General features: G+C 34.8%; 1 protein-coding gene across 1 annotated transcript in view; it reads right to left on the reverse strand.

The window, feature by feature from the left end:
* Positions 1-682: 682 nt before the first annotated feature.
* Positions 683-18,620, reverse strand: part of LOC127414800 (protein bicaudal D homolog 2-like) — a 58,629-nt gene continuing 40,691 nt past the window's right edge. Inside the window, exons 8-9 of the mRNA XM_051653121.1 lie at positions 17,136-17,287; positions 683-5,998 (exon numbers count right to left, since the gene is read on the reverse strand). Of these exons, the coding sequence (XP_051509081.1) occupies positions 5,653-5,998; positions 17,136-17,287 (498 nt within the window). The 3' untranslated portion in view covers positions 683-5,652. The remainder of the gene's footprint in view (positions 5,999-17,135; positions 17,288-18,620) is intronic.

Consider the following 18,620-nt stretch of genomic DNA (forward strand, 5'->3'; position numbering starts at 1 on the left):
ATTACTGAAATAAATGAACTTTTCCACGACATTCTAATTTATTGAGATGCACCTGTATTCTTTAGTCTAACCCACTGTGATTGATGATTAAGGGAATTTGGCTTGTGTGTTACCTCATATTTACACCCCTGTGAAACAGGAAGTCATGGCTGAACAATTTCATGTTCCTAGTCACCCAGGTGCACTAAAAAATGTCAAATATGAATGGGAATATACTTCAGATACATTTTACTCATAAGAATTTCTAGGGGTGCCAATAATTGTGGCAAATGTGTTTTGGAGAAACATTTATTTAATTATGAGATTTTGGCCACAACTGTACTTTAGCCTGCTATCTTCTAAAGTAATTTAAAACACTTGAACTTGAAACACTCAAAAGCCAAAAGGGACAAACATAGTGTTAAAATCACACAGCTTCAGATCTTTGAGCATTTCTAAGAGTTAGTGGGTCATTTTCATTTTAGTTTTAGTAATATTAAAATGGCCTCATACTGTATGTATCCACAGGGATCTGGACTAAGCCCTGAATATCCACTGATCCTAGAACCACCCCTGATGATTGCATGTAATTATATCATTATTATTAATATAATAAATTATTAATTATTAAAAACTATGAGACCCATCCTTTAAAATGGAAAGGGAAAATTTGACACAAAACATGCACACAAACACGCAAAGAAAAGGTGTGACTTTTTATTTGTATTTATTGATTTTAGCCAGCATGACTACCTCTACACAGACAGAGTAAACAATACTTTGTGTTTATGTCAGCAGTAATATACCAGTTAAAAACTAAACATTTCCAGCTCTCCCTCTTTTTACCCCATTCTCGTTTTGTCTTCCAATTCTTTGGAGTTGTAAAGTTTGTTTTTTCGACTCTGTGTACAAGTCCCATGACTGAGAAAAAACATGCATATGACATAATAATGCATATTATAAAGTTCAGTACTGCACGACATTTCAAATAAATACAAACATATGGAAGTAGATGTTATTTTATATAAAGTTATCAAACTTTCCGTATAGATCAATACTGGAACACAATAAGAGTTTCCAATCATAAGCTTCCACAGCTAGTTGAATATCACGATGCTTTTACTTCCAGCAAACAGAAAACTTTATTTTCCATGTAAATTGTTTTAAAAAAAATTGCACTTAGTTTATTTTTTCCTCGCTTACCGACTGTATTTCTTATATTTATGCCTCAACAAACAAGATGCGACTTTCATGGCACCGTTTGCTTGTTGATGCAAAATGTTTTCTGTTTCCTGAAATCGTAATGCTTGTTTAACCATGTAAAAATATTCAAGATTATATAAAAAAAAACAAAAACAAAAAACAAAACTATTGGACAGAAAGAAGACGCACGCTTTCTCACAACTGTCAACAATACTATCAATACCACATGATCTTCAGCTATCTCACCATACAAAGCTAAATAACACCAGTCTCCAACAGCAAAACACAACATGCGTTTCGTGTCTCAGAAGTTTTGTTCATAATGAGGCAAACAAGGATAAATCTGGCTTCAAACCATTTGACAAAATAACTTTAGCTAAAACCCCTGAATTTGCTATTAGGATCACTGACCTGAAGAATTCAGTACAATCTCGGTTTAATTTCACTAACGGTAAATATCATCTTCACACTCTCACGAAACAGAATGAATGTCTTCTGCACTTATTGCTGCTGTTAAGTCTGAAACGAGACATCCTCATCTGTTGATCTTTCGGAAGGAGTGGGAAAAGAAAACTACAAAAACCTAAAAGCTAGTCTAGGATTCTCTCTTGAAATAATAAGAGGCACTAATGGTCAGAATGAAAAGCATCAACAAAAACCAAATGGAGGGTAAGGTAAAGGTCACGGGCCACACCCTCTTCTTGTATAACGCTTCCGATCCTTTTCAAAAACCCAGACGGTGCACCGACACTTGGCACAATAGATAGAGAGAGAATTACAGCATTCCAATTTGGAATTAATTCATTTATTCTTGTACAAAATGCTGAAGGTCAGTGATCCCTGTGAAGCTCGAGTGAAGGTGCTTGAAATGAAAAAGAAAGAAAAATCCATGCAATTTTAATTGTAATTCAATCGTTTTGCTGGTTCTTCCAAAGCCTTCTTTATCAAATTATGCCACAATGTCATTAAGTTTGTAAATGTTCACTTTGAACTATTCCTAGGAATAATACATCGACAAAAGCCCAGCATATGACCGCCTGGAATTTTGTTTAAAATATGGCAGTAAAACAAATGTGAAAAACAAAAATGATGAAGAACACAGAGGAGTAATAGGATACATAACACAGACTGTGATGATGTGATAATATCACTAAGAAACCCAATACTCTTAAAATATACTGTGTAAAATACCGACTCGTAAACCAAAACACTAAACTAGGTTAATAAAATAAAAGTTAACATAAAAGCAATATAACCCTATATTAAAAGAGCAAAGGTTACAAAATCCTAGACAAACCGATGAAAGTTGAGGAAATCTAGCCACTTTTCTTTTGATAAAAAAAAGTTGACGTTTTCAGGACTTTGAATGCTGGCTTCCAATGTAACAAATCAAAACTTTTCCTTAAAAGTCAAAATGTACTTAAAATACCCTACGTATAACGATAAGAAAGGTTTATAATTTCCAAGAATGAAAAAAGAACCAAGTAAATGGTCATCCAGTGTGTTTTGTTAGTCCAGGGGAGTTCAACTTGAGCCGTTTGGGAATGTTGAATTGGAGAACAGAAATAATAGCAGTTAGCATTAATGTTAAATTCAGAAAGCCTTCCATCTGAACATAAGCTGCAGTGAAGCAGAAATCAATGCAACTAATTTTGGAAGAAATTAATTAAATGTAAAACAGTGTTAGTCACCAGAAGCCAAACAGCCAATGTTTGTTAGTGTGGAAGATTAATGTAGATGATGTTAATGTAGGAAGCCAGGAAATCACTAAAAGTCCTCAGCCCAAATTATTACAATTAGTTCCCCCCCAAAAAACAAACAAACAAATAAACAAACAGTTTGCCTGGTTGGACTTTAAAATGCATGTTAAATAGTAAAGGTTGCAAACAGTGAAATATGAATTGATCTGCTCCTCCTCGGTGGCGTGCTGACAGCAGCATTTACCAGATGTTAATTAGTAAAACTTTCTAAAACCAAAATCGGTAAAATTCTACATTCATTGACAAGGCAAGAAACATCTAATGTAAATCAATATCTTCTGAGCATAAAACAAAAAACAAAAATACAAATATACAAAGCTTATTTATGAAGTAAAGCACTAGATCAGATATCGATACCAAACCACCAGACCTAGTTAAAGGAATGTTCTGGGTTCAATACAAGTTCAGCTCAATCGACAGCATTTGTGGCATAATGTTGATTATCACAAAAATGTATTTCGACTCGTCTCTCCTTTTCTTAAAAAAAAAAAAAAAAAAAAAGAAAATCCAGGTTACAGTGAGGCACTTACAATGGAAGTCAATGGGGCCAATCCGTAAATATTAAAATAATCACTGTTTCAAAAGTATAGTCACTGTGTTGTTAACATGATATTAGTGTGATAAAAAGTTATAGCCAAATTTACAACTTCGTTACCATGACGACATGTAAACCTTAAAACAACTGTAAAACCTTTGTTTTAAACAACTTTACAGCTCAAATAATACATGAGATTTAACAGAATAATTAATGCAAGTGCTTTTATAAAATTATAAGCAGAGGTCAACCGATAGTGGATTTTGCCAATACTGATGACTAAGGTGGTGGGAATGGCCAATAACCAATTAAATGGCTTATAGTTTTTAAAATCGATTCATAGAATGTCAAAAATTATCTCATTCTTTTCTTACTATGGCGGGCAAATAGTCCAAAATGAATAAAATCCAAGATGCAGTTTATTGTTCAACCAAAATCCCAATAATAACCAAAAAAAAATGAAGATTTGGTGCATAACGTGGTACTTTTAAGTATAAACAAGCTCAAAAAACACCAGGGACTCTTATTTTGAAAATATGAAATGGTGAAAAAACTATCGGCATAGATTTGTGCCAATAACCGATAGTTCAGATCCAAAAAGCAACTATTGGCACCGATTAATCGGTAAAACCGATATATTGGTCTACCTCTAATTATAAGCTTCACATTTCTGCCTTAAACCCTCCAAAAATTGGTCCGTTTCACTTCCATTGTACACGCCTCACTGTAACCTTGATTTATTTTTTTAAGGAGTGACGAGCCAAAATTATTTTTTGTGGTAATCAACATTATGCCACAAATTCTGTCAATTGAGCTGAACTTGTATTGAACCCAGAATATTCTCAGCAATCCCTGACAAATGTTACTTATCTCATTCCATTTCATAAAATTGTCAGTAATTGAATATGATTGATGATTGAAAAGTATTAATGGGTGATCAAATTAATTGGAGATTAATGTATTAGGAAAGACACTGGACTCATGTCCCATACCGGGAGTCGAACCCGGGCTGCCAGGGTAAATAGCAGGAATCCTAACCACTAGACTATATGGGAATATACCTTACTGTCTTTTGAACATGACTCAACATGTTTTCTATATGGAGTTGAGGGTGATTTCTTATCATACAGTAAGTTATCTACTAACTCCAAAAAAGACAAGTCATGATTTGTGTTGTTTTGAAAGGAGTGTCGCGACACACAAGACTCCTCCTCTGTTTTTTCTACACATAAATTGAAGTGAACATTGAATTATCACCATGTAAAGCCCTTCACCATGACTTAACCACATTAAGCCCTGTGTCAAGTGTGCTCAAGTACATGAAATCAAGTCTAGAACATGTTAAAGCTCTCAGAAATAGTTTTGCAGCCACACATCTACTAGCAATTGCAAACTGAAAAACAGGCCAGAAACTGATGCGCTTTCCGGCGCATGCTTATGTATGGACCCCGTGCGTTCCCGCCTGCCTCCTCATGAGTGACATCCCTCAAAACGCTCACTCGTGGGCCAAACCCGTCAATTTTTTATTTATTTTTTTAATTCTAGCAAAATAAAATGGCACAATTCAGTGGGTTTTCCTGCACGTCAACAAGGCAGGGAGAAAGTTTGCATATTTAGTTTCATCTGTCATGTAAACACACGTTACCTGATTGGACGGGCTGCCCGTTTCAGAGGCAAGAGAGAGATCCCCGCTTGAAAAACAGCTTACACCAGTGGTTTGCCGGTCTTAGCTACTTTAGTAAGACCACCTTTGGCTGGTTTAAGCAGTTTTTCTCCACTGGGATGAAGGTCAGAGGAAAAAGGACTTTTGAAAGAAAGAGGGCAAAAAGCTATCAACCAGACTGTGACAACCACAATTCAAAGTGCTCTCTATCTAGCACATATATCGGTCAAATCTAAGAACACGTACACAGACCCATGTGCGAAGCTGCATTAAGCACCATAATACCGGAAGACGACACGCAGCCCTTCCCGTGAACCTATACGACTAAATGCTATCATACTGCCCTTAGCAAGCTCTACAACATCAACTTCATTCTGCTGGATACTAGAACGCTGGCAGGCATGACCTTATTCCGCCCTAAACACATGGACACATCATACGGGTTAGCACATAGCAAGCAAGAGAGCGTGAGTGGAGCTTTGTACAGTCAGCTATCAACTGAAGCAATGGCTTTAGTCGCAGTAGATCTTGTACTTTTCACTGCAGAAGACCATCGGCGTTCCCACGTGGACGTTGGGCTCACCGTTACCCCCGCAGGTGGCGGTGGGGGCTTGACTTACACGGGAGTAGGTGGAGTTGTGGGCGGATCTCCCGCGTGAGGAGGTGGTCTTGGCGCGGCCGTTGGTTCCGCTCCGGCGGGTCTGTTCGTGGTCGAACTCGAGGTCTTCCAGGCGCTGTGTGAGTGCCAGCTTCTGCTGAATGGCCATACGGAGGAGAGAGTTCAGCGTCTTCTTCTCGTCCTCTGCGGCTGCTAGCTGACGCTGCATCTCATCCAACTGAGTGACATACTCGTCACAGCTGAGAGAGAGAAATTCACAGAGAAAGATTCATCAACACTACAATGTCACACACTATTTGTGTTTCCATGCATTATTTTGTATCCTGGTGTTACTTTGGCCCCCTTTACACTTGGCATTAAAATGCATTTTCAGTGATCTAATCAATATCGGATAGCACTAGTTGACTACATTAAATGGCAGGTGTAAATGCACCCAAGACGTACTGTGATCGGATCACTGAGTTTCCGTAATCCGGATACAACTACGCTATTAGACTAAGTAATTATATAATGAGGTTGCACTACAGTCATCCAGCATTGACAAAGCGCTTTTTTGTTTATTCTGCTGTCTCAAGGTGAAGAACATAACAGATGCTGTGGCCTTGCAGTCTTGTCACCAGAAAAATGAACAATATCCCATGTATTATTCAACTGGAATAAACTTGGAATGTCTCGACTCTCTCCTTAAATCTCTACTCATGTCTCGCACAACACATTTAACCAGGTTTCAACTGCACCACACAAATGTGTGGCATTTGACTGCAGGATGTAAATGCAATCCAGCTAAAGAATATCCAGATATGAAAACCATGTTTATGCCAGGTGTAAACGGAGCCTTTATATTTCAAAGGGTTTATTTTAATTAAAACTAAAACACTATACATTTTTATTATATCGTCACAAGTCCTGGAAACTTTTGAATCAATCATAAAAATAATGATTCAATTTTTACAGTTATGTTAATCTAAACAAGGAGTAAAATAATCATAAACCAATATTGACTATTTATTGTGTGAAAATGATGTAAATGAATCATTTTTTCCCAAAATTACGACAGTATCGCAGTCATTTCCATCATATATTTGTTACAAGTTTTTAGTTAAGAGTTGTTAAGAACGGGGGCCTGGGTATCCCAGCGAGTATTGATGCTGACTACTACACCTGCAGTCGCAAGTTCGAATCCAGGGCGTGCTGAGTGACTCCGGCCAAATTGGCCCGGTTGCTTGGGAGGGTAGAGTCACATGGGTAACCTCCTCATGGTCAATATAATGTGGTTCTCGCTCTGATTGGGGTGCGTGGTGAGTTGTGCGTGGATACAGTGGAGAATAGCGTGAAGCCTCCACACGTGCTAGGTCTCCACGGTAACATGCCATGTGATAAGATGCGTGGATTGACGGTCTCAGGCGCGGAAGCAACTGAGATTCGTCCTCCGCCACCCGGATTGAGGTCACTTCGCCATCCGAGGACTTAGAGCGCATTGGGAATTGGGCATTCCAAATAAAAAATTTAAAAATAATTGTTAAGAACATGCTTGAGATGAAATATGAGATAGTGCTAGGCATGGGATTGATGCCCTTTTCACGCACCCATAATCGGAAGATTTTCCTGATGATTATCGATATATATCAGGATTTTTGTTAGATATAAATAGGGCTGCTCGTTGCACAATAGTCATTGTCTTTTCAAACATTTTTCTCAACACAACTTTGGTAAAGTGTGAGCGGCAGGGTAAAATAAAGGGGGTCACACACCGGACACGTCTGGCGGACGACATGGAGCGTTCAAAAATTTGAAAAAATTATTTTCTACAAAAGCACGCACACAACGCCAACGCTCAGTATCAAAATTCTGCAGCACCACGGAGTGCAACTCGCATATTTTTCCATTAATTTCGACCCAAATCATTATCAAAGGACAAAGATTATTTACTCTAGACATCGCTGGATGATATATTGTGTATGTATCTTTCATATAGCCAAAACTATTATTAACTAGTATGAACTAAACTAGTATTTTCAGTTAAAGAATGTCGTTTTGTGGTTTGACAGCTTGAATGAAAGACCCACTCAATGCTACATACAGAGAAATTGCATAATTAACGTCGCCATTTCTAATCGTTCAGTTTGCGCAGTTACAACAGTTTCATACACTAATTCACTAATTTCAAAAATGTATTTCGGTCCTCAAATACAATTCTTCATAATACATTTAAATATACATGATAACCGAAAAATGTGTAGGCTGAAGCCTTTGATTATTGCACCTACCCTTTTTACATATTTATCTAATGAGCGTCACTTTTCTCAGTGAATTTGATTCATACAAGATAAACAAAACAGTTACATAAAACATTTCCCAAAATGTGCATACATAACTACAAAGATACACATTTCAGACATTAATAAGTTTAACAGTTTAAATATTACATACACAAATTATTCATATTGAGTTATATAGTTATTTATCACCCTATTTTTAAAAATTTTCTTGAATTTACAAAGTGAACTACACATTTTTAATTACTTGTCACAATTATTCCATAGGTTCTTGAACAGATATACATCTATTTTTTATATTAGTTCTTGCCCTTATTTTTTTTAAACATGTACATTCCCCTTAGTTTATAATGACTTTCTCTTATTTCGAACAGCCTCTGAATACAATTTGGAAGTAAATTATTATATACTTTATACATTATCTGTGCAGTGTAAAAATCAACTAAATCAAATTTGAAAGCATGTAATTCAATAATATATATGTTGGTTCATAATAGTCAACCCTTTTTACAATCCTTATTGCTCTCTTCTGTAACATATATATTGGATTTATGTTGGCTTTACATGTATGACCCCATACCTCCACACAGTAAGTAATGTATGGAACTATGAGCGAACAATACAGTATATATAATGAGTTTTCATTCAAAATATGTTTTGTTCTATTTAATATTGCAATGGATTTAAAAATGTTTGTTTTTACATTATTTATATGTGGTTTCCAACTTAATTTATGATCTATTGTAACACCCAGAAATTTATTTTCATACACACTTTCTATTTCCTCATTAATCCTAATTTTAGCTTTATTAATACATTGCCGATTACTAAATATTATGAACTTTGTTTTACTTAAATTCAATGAAAGTCTATTATCATCAAACCACTTTTCTAAGACTAACCTGCAAACTCATCAATGTCACTGTTTATTCTTGAAGTAGTACATAAACCTTTGTAACTTTGGACTGCTATCTGTTGCGCAGCATCAGCTCGTCGTGTGTGTGTGTGTGTGTGTGTGTGTGTGTGTGTGTGTGTGTGTGTGAGAGAAACCTGTGACCGGCTTCAGTAGATGTTATATCACCCTCTTGTGGTCTGCCAATGCTATTATGCCAAACTGAGTGAATAGGAAAGCACGCAAATTAGGCTTCTAAATAAAATGTTGGCTAATTTTAATATACTGATGCCTCAAAAAAAACAAAAAAAAATAAAAAATATATAGATCATATAATGTGCTGATCAATAATTTATATTTTATGATATCCCTAGATAGTGCTGTGTAAAAAAAAAAAAAATATCTTATTGTATATCATTTTCCATGTGTGTATTTTGTATACAGTACATATATATGACACTAGCCTTAACAATGAATGAATGAATGAATGAACGTTCACAAGACAAAAGAGTCATCCATTTAATTCAAAGTTTAAAATGTCATTTCCACCACATGATGCTTTAAAAACACAATATGGTGGACATGTTCGTGACTAGATATATCGGTCGGCCGATATTAGCCTTTCACCGATATATTGGTATCGGCGTATATGTTTACCGATATGTGCAGATATGAAAACTTTTTTCAGAACATATAATGCAGAAAACAATGCTTTAGAATTGGTGTCATAACGTAGTTTGTCCAGCAGAGCGCGCTCTGAATCTGTGCTCCACAGACAGGGCGGAGTTCAGTGGTGTCTTCTCGGTAAATTGCTAACTAGTTTGTGAAATACATACTGGAAAGTTAATAAACAATGATCCCATCATTTTATATAACCAATATAACGTTAACCCTGTCCCTGACAACCCTGTCGCTCATGTTGATCACATCTGTTTGTTATGTTAGCCAGCTACAGTGCAGTCAGTAATGTAGCATATTGAAAGGTAAACATCACAGCATCTTTTTGCAGCTCAGCAGACAACAGTGCGGTAGTGGATTGTGTCTGTTGAGTGTTGATTTCATGCTATGTTGTTACCTAGTTGGTGAGACACAATGCTGGAAAGTAAATAAAGTCCATCTTTTGCTCTCCGTGGCAACGAGCTTATAGGTAACTAGCTAACCATGTAGCGTACTTTCAGTGCTTGTCAACTGAGTGGAAGCTAATGTGTAAACATGTATTCACCAAACTGTTTAGTTCAGGATTCACAGTTTGGTACCCCTTCAACCGAACAATTCCAGTCGTTGCATTTATAAAATGTAATATTTAAAAGTCTGGTTTTCCAGACATTAAACTAGGATATGCAATAAAAGTAGATTTAATAAATAGTATATTTGCCCTGTGTAAATAATATAGGAACTGTATCTAAAATAAATAAGGGGTGATGAATACTAATACAACAGGCTGGAAAAATAGACATTTATTAATTTGAATATATTATATATATTCTGAATGTGTTGAAACTTGACACCAGGTGACGCAGCCTAAAAACGGCACCGTTAGATCGGTTTCATACTAAAGAGCCGCTTATAAGTAAAATTTTTCTCTCTCTCGTAAATGTAAATGAGTGTAAATGCCAACACCATCATATATGTCGAAAGGACTGAAGCCTGTCAACCAAAACATGAGCTCATTGATGTAATTAAGTAAGTCTGCTTTTTTATTCCATCCGTTGCTGGTCGGAGGCTTCTGTAAATATTTAGTTTATTCGTAGGGTTACGTCCTACATAAATGTAGTGGTGCAACGCTCAAACATTTAGTAGTGCATAAATTTTGACTTGGTGCCCATTTACACCACAACTAGACTAAGTTGTAATGTATGTATAGCTGGTGCAACCGGCCCCTGATGTTTATTTAGCTATTTAATTTATTTTTATTTATTCTTTATTTTAATGGTCAGCATTTGACTGATACTAAACAGTACTGATGTTTATTTAGCTATTTATTTTATTATTATTTATTCTTTATTTAAATGGTCAGCAACTGACTGATACTGAACATACAGTACTGTTGTTTATTTAGCTATTTATTTTATTTTTATTTATTCTTTATTTCCTCAGAGTTCATTTCTAGAATTTGTTGACAATGTATAATAATAATGTCAAATATTCTTTGATAAAAAATATTTAAGAAAGCAGCCTTCTGAGTTCCTTTGCATAGTCATATCAGTGCAAAATCGGTGAACAATCCACATAGAAAAGGTCTGTTTTCATTCCAGCTCAAAAATTATCTATATCAGCCACCATATCGGTAATCTGTGAATTTCCCCCCTCTAAAATCGGTATCAGTCTCAAAAATCCCATATCGGTCGGGCTCTATTCGTGACTTCGTGATTAAGCTTGAAAGTTTTGGACCCCATTGACTTGCATTGTATGAAAAAAACAAAATGCACCTCACATCATCAAAATATCTTTCTTCCACAGAAGAAAGTAAGTAATATGAGTTTAAGATGGCATAATGGTGAGTAAATGATGAGAGAATGATCATTTTTGGGCAAACTTTTTCTCTAAATAAACAAGTGACAGTGTGAAAAGTGTGTTTTAAGAGTTTATTTTCTAAAGGTCCACTGGGCTAAAAGTGCCCACAGTTGAAGAAACAACTCTATACTCCAGAGGGCTCTGGCTTTAAACTGAAAAGACATATAAATAAAACCCTAGAGGGCACTTCTACTTAAATGTCTAGGCCCCTGCTCTCTTGCATTTGGTTACTTGCATTTAACACTTTGTGTCAAAGACCAACTGACATTGAGATTGTGTCTAGTGTTATCTGTGTGATGGTATCAGATGGTAATACAGTATCCTTGTACTTGATATTCATGTACAATAGTATTTACATGGTACTCCAAAGTACTTTGAAGAATACAATGGTAAATGTCCAATCACAACTTTTCCTTCTCATGTGTAAATATGTGATGTTAATGTGTGAAATGTGAGAATTATTAGAAACATCAAGAAATTAAACCGAATTAGATAAATACACAGAATATAGGTAAATAAAAAAGCCTGATGCTGTTCCTTTGCCTCTCTAGCCAAAAATACAGAACCCCCAAAAAAAAAAAAAAAAAAAAATTATATATATATATTTCTTGTTTTTTTTGTCTCGTGCATTGCTGACCCATTTGTTAATATGCCCGTAGTGCTGTGTCATAATGAGGCATCTATGAGCTGAAGATAACATTATTCACACATGTGAACAGACAGAAAGGAGGATCCAGCCACACCTTAAAGAATCTGCAATTACGACTTTCTTGCCTAAAAGCAGAGCATGTCAGCACATGAACACAACAATTATCACTACTGTATGCAATATATTTTGATGATCTCAGTGATTATAAAATGTGATGATTAAGTGTTGGGTCATGCTCACAGCTTGTAAAATACACAAATTTTAACAGAAGAATTAATGCAAGTGCTTTTATTAAATTCTAAGCTTCACATTTTTGCCTTTAAACCCTCCGAACATTCATTCACTTTCATTGTGTCTCACTGTAACCTCCATTTTTGCTTTTTTTTTTTTTTTTTTTTTTAAAGAAATGGAGGGACGAGCCCAAATTACATTTTGTGGTAATCAACATTAAGCCACAAAAGCTTAAACCCAAATTTCACATTTCTTTGTGTATGTATGTGTGTGCATATATGCGTGAGATTGAGGTTTTGGATTTAAAGACACGGCCCCTCACAAAAGAATCAGTGCAGCTTCATTAGCTATCAGCCCCTGGGAACCAGCCCTCTGAAGACGGGGGGCAGGTCTTTTCCCGGGAAAAGAGGCTGGGGGTCGTGCGAGACCACTTTTGGGGCTTTATGTGTGCGTATGAGTGCAAGGAGCGGCGATATAGAGGCGTGTGGGGTTTTATTCTGAAACACGTCTTCACACACTTTCACTTCAGCTGCTCTTCCAAAATGTGGGAATGAACATCTTTACACACGAGAAACAAAACAGACAATGTTAGAAAGAAAGAAAGAAAGAAAGAAAAGTGTTTTCTGGTAACACTTTAAAATCAGGTTACATTAGTTAACTACATTAATAAACATGTATTAACAATGAACAATACTTTTACAGCACTTGTTTATTTATTGTTAATGATGATTTCTACATATATATTTTACATTAAAAGTTGTATATATGAACATTAGTTAATGCATTATGAACTAACAACGAACAATTGCATTTCCATAAATTATCATTCCCCAAAGTAATAAATGCTTTAAAAAATACTGTTCATAGTTAATTCATTTAATAATAATGTTTATGTATTTAATAATGTTCACAAACAGAACCTAATTTTAAAGTGTTACCGGTTTTCTTAACATTAAGTTTGCATTTTTAAGAGTATTACATTTTTTTTTAAATTTTTTTAAAAACATTTTGTTGCATTGTGACATTATTCATGATAACTAAGCAAAAATTCCCAAAAATTCTCATTACTACAACATGACTGGATGTTTTACTTATGAATTTTAATTATTTTTTAATTTTCATTCTCAATGATAATTCTCGTTACTTTTTATATATAATATACTGTATATATGTACAGTATATATAATTTAAATCAGCATACATTAAAGGCAGTACAACAACCACTTCCTTGATGTATAAATACTTTACAATTATTTACACATAACAGCCATAAAAATATTTTTTTGCTTTACAGTAAAAGGCTTCATTTTTTTTAAAGCTAAATATCATTTCATTCTTTCTTTTGATTTTGAGATGAAATATGTTTTACTGACATCTCCAACTGTCTTCATATCAGCTTTAGCAGTACTAGTCTCAACAGAGAAGACTTTAGAGGTGTTGTTTGAGACTGTGGGAAAAAATATATATATATACTGTATATATATTGTCAGAACAATACAAAACCTCAAAGTCTGACACGGCAAAGAGGCATTTCAAGAGCTGCAATGGCTTTACATTTACACTATGTATAAACAGAGAATGAGGGAGACGGCAGTGAGAAGTCGAGTGTTGTCTTCTTACTGGATCATAATCTGAGAAGATACATTAAGGAAACTTTGAAGCAAGTACTAAAGAATGCCAATTTTTTTTTTTTTCAAAATATGCTGGTCAATTATGAATGACTAATTTAAGGAATTTGATTTGTTTATCCCTTACAAATCTGAGGGTGTTTTTACCCAAAATTAAAGGCTTCTAACTTGACAAAAAACAAAACAAAGAGGGTCAAGTGCTTGGTATAATTTCAAAGAAAACCTTTAATTTTTTTTAATGATATAGATTGTGTTAAATTCTGAGACTCTCATTCGAAGAAACTGATGAAAAATCAAAAAAAAACTTAAGCCAAAAATTAAATTTCTTATTTTTCTTATTTTATATTATATATCTCAGGGGGTAAATAAGGTATTTTCAAAAAACTGTTTTGTTCCCAATCATGTCACATGTAACTGAGTAAAATATTGTGTTGATACAACAAAAAAATAAAAAAAGTTACAGCACTATAAAAATAATCTATCCTCATGTAAAAAAACATCTCCAAGTGTCCAAAAGCCTCTCCAAACAAATAAAAACATAATAATTGTACATAAGAACTAATTACACAACAATGCCTAAAGGTATGCTCTCTCTCCAAAGCATGCAGGCATGAGTAACGAGATCTAATTCAGTTCCATTCTGTGTCATTTGAGTCATCATTGAGTCTATGTCATGTATTTGGTTTATCTCCTGGTGGCCATATGTAATTAGAGTGAATGATCCTCTCTGCCCATATCTGGATGACATCCACTTCTGGTTGCAGCGATCTGAATCCTAATACAACTGGTTTAAAGTACTACATAATTTCCAATGAAGTCATCTAATCCAGGAAAGCTAACATGTTTTTAGCCAGATTGAACATTATGTGCTGTGTGCACATTGTGCTTCATGTGGATTATCTAATGGTCTATGCATCAGATTGCGTTGTGTGTGTGGGCTCTTTTGAAACATAATGTCCACCTGTAAGTAATGGTATTTTATCTTCTGTTTATTTTTCATGAAGTTGTAAGTGAAAATACAACATATAAGAAACACCCATTTACATGTAACATGTTTGTCAAAGACATGTATTTTTAGAATTTAATCGGTTCATTTAAAATATTCTTTATCTAAATAATCAGATAGTTAACTATGCCTATAGAATTTAGAATCAGATGTTACAAGGGCTTTCAACTGAAAATAAAAAACTTGAATATTTTAATGTAATTATATAAGAATCCGATTAATTGCAATTAATTACATATAATACATTTTCAATATGTCTGTAGTTGACAGGGCTGTTCTCACAAGACGTGTTCTTGCATCTGTCTGTTCTATTTTTTTTGGTCTATGAAAATATGCATCAGACGGATGCTTTTTGGACCTGTGTGTTTGCAGCACTGTGGATGTCGCGTTTCACTGGCTTTCAGCATCCATAAATGGCACATTTTTAGGACGCAGTGTGAAGTTATTAATGCAGTTTAAAACTTTGAAAAATTAGTCACAAGACCCCTGCATACGGAGTTAGACTCTTCCCATCTGTCTTTGAACGCAAGAACGTGTCCTACTGTGTGTAAGGCTCCTTTACTCGTCTTGTGCTGCCTGCTCTCGGTAAGTGTGTTTGTTGCCTGTACAGCTGGAGTTGCGCTTACTGCCTCCTGCTTACTGCGACTCACAAAAACATAAAGGTGGTACTTCAAGCTTGAATTGCTTTGATGCTGAGAAAATTCCACATTACACTGCACTAAATTGTGTTCAGTCGACAGCCTTAAATATTACACAAAATTTATTAGAGGTTAATTTTTAGTCGAGTGTCATACATTTGAATGTTGATTAATTTTCAACCCAACAACTATTTCCAAACTGGGATTTTGATGGATTGTCTGATTCCAAAAAGCTGTCTACATTAAAAGTGGGTTGTCCGGTCTTCTAGACTATTACAGTGGAATTAGGCCTGTCACAATTATTAAATAATTGTATATAACCATGGTTATTTGAGATAATTATTGTGCATTTCAATGTCCAATAACATTTTACTGTCCAAATAAGGTCATTTTAAGCAGATATATAAATGCAAAGAAGGGCACCTTTGTGTGTCTTGTTCAATTAATCTCCGACCTTCTCACTGAGCCGCACAGCGGACCACACTCACAGAAGCTCCTGAAGAGCATGTGAAGAAACTTCAAAAGCACTGTGATGTCCACGCCGTATGTGGAGGTTTGAAAAAAGAAATGAGGATTTTGATGGTGCTCCGGTTTCACTTTCATCTAACGTTCGTGTTGTCGAATGTTCTTGGTCATGGGGTTCATACACGCAGTATATTATTTTTCATGTCATTCATAAGTTTTTAAAGCCTTATTTTTTTATATAATTCCCAGTTAAATATAAATAAATGACTTAAATGAAGCACACATACACCTTAAGAAGTATGACAATTAATCGCAAAAGCCCCAAAACAGACAATTAATTGTCATAATCGTGATTATTTTTTTTGACAATAAATCGTTTGCCAACTTTCATAATTGTGACAGCCCTAAGTGTAATTATCTAAAAATAAAGTTATTCGACAGCAGAACATAACCAAGTCTCACTATAGAATATCTAGAGAAAATGTGTGACAAAACAATCATACACAGTTTGTTTTTTCTGCGTTCTCTGCAGATGCACGTTACAACACTGAACGTGTTAGAGGGCCTGATCCTGCACCATATGGTGTCATGGCTTAAAGTCCCTTAGGAAAACTTAAATGTATTTAACCTGCCACACATCTGCACCTAACACACTGGAATTACTGGTCTGAAACACTGGAAGGACTAGTTACCGGTCCCTTTTTTAGATCTAAAGGTGTAGGACGTATTGCTCCGTTAATGATGTCATCTCTGTCTTGCAAGCCAGACTAGGCATAAAGTCTGGTGCAAATTCTCTCTCTTACAGCAGCTAGTTTTGGCCATGTAATCTGATTGGCCAAGAGGCGTTCTAAATCACAGCCGTACTGATATTCAGACCAACAGCACGATTGTGAGTGTGATATTGCTTCATTATTTTGCTCACTTAGACAGGGCCATCTGATACTAACCTCACAAGTTACTCTAAAGCAACAAGATCCACAAAGAGAGGAAGTGCTCATTGTAGCAGCTAATAAAGTTGTAAAATGTACTGTAAAGTTCTTGTGTGTGTTTTGATAAATGTGTTTGAGTGTTTCATACCGAGTGGCAAACATGGCTCTGAGTGAGGAGAAGGTGGCAGCATCCTCTTTCAGAGCTTTAAGTTCGTTGCGAAGCTTCATCATGGTTTCAGTCACCATGGCCTTCTCATTCTCATACTTGCTCTTCAGGTTTGCCAGTGCCACTTCAGCAGTCTGAAATGAACACATGACAGTTAAAAAACACTTATATTAAATATTATTATTATTTAAATGAAAGTTTGTTTTTCATTGGAAAATCAATTTGTACAAAACCATTCATCACTTAAATTATATCTTAATCGGTTCAACAGAATAAAACAAAAAAAATTCTACTGGTCCCACTTTATATTAGATGTCTTTAACTACTGTGTACTAACATTAAAATACATAAAATACAATGTACTTATTGTGTAACTACATGTTGTTCTGCAAAATTCTCGCAAGATTTACATTCACTGCGACTGAGTTTGAGGTGCAGGTAGGTTTAGGGTTTAGGGTAATGGTTGGGTTAGGGTTAGGTTTAGGGTTAAGGTTAACAGTGTAACTACAGATGTAATTAAATGCAGGTACTTTAAATGTAAGAAAAATGCAACAATACATACAGAATGTACATAATAAGTACACCGTGTCAAATGCTTAAGTACATGGTAGTTATTGACACCTAATATAAAGTGGGTCCATTCTACCTAAATTTAAAATTAAATGGAAATTAAACCAAGATGCATTTTAATTCTTAATGTATTCTCTGAGAATACACAGATATTGTCATTGTCCTTGCACTTAAAAATAACGAACAAACAAAATAATGGTTCGATTTTTTTCACATTAAAACAGTGACATCTTAATCGCCAACATAGGTGAAGTTTCATTTACGGTGTTTACATGCATTTTATTATGGTTATATTTCCATTTATTTTTATGGTTATATTGGCCTCATTAAACTAAAAATAATGAAAAACGTTCTGTTAAACTCATTTTTAATAACTTTTGGTTCTATATGTAATACAAATTTGGTCTTAAATGCTATAATTGTAATCATTAATATATTTTACACCAATGAACCATTTATCAGTTAGAGTTCTAATGTTTACAGCTGCTAAAGGCCATTTATTAATGACTACCTACTGCTACAAGATTACATCAGTGTACTTAATAAATGTGAACAATTTATGATTAGTTTAACTTTAAAAATATATAACCCTATATATAAATCCCATTAAAATAGAATCAAGGATACTAGTGAGAATGAACTTCTTTAATGAGCCATTTTGGCCATTAAACCATACTGAACTGTATGTAAAGTAAACGAACTATACCATTTACCTCCATCAACTTTAATAAATGACTATACTAACTATCATTTTCTATTAAAAATGACTGCATAAACATTATCTACGTATATATTAATATATGCAAACACAAACTTAAACTAGATATAGTTAGTGTCAGAATTAACACATTAATGCATGCGATTAATTAAAAACGTTTAACACGCAAATTCTTCTAA

Source organism: Myxocyprinus asiaticus, chromosome 24, assembly GCF_019703515.2.
Source record: "Myxocyprinus asiaticus isolate MX2 ecotype Aquarium Trade chromosome 24, UBuf_Myxa_2, whole genome shotgun sequence".
In the NCBI taxonomy this organism is placed as follows: Eukaryota; Metazoa; Chordata; class Actinopteri; order Cypriniformes; family Catostomidae; genus Myxocyprinus; species Myxocyprinus asiaticus.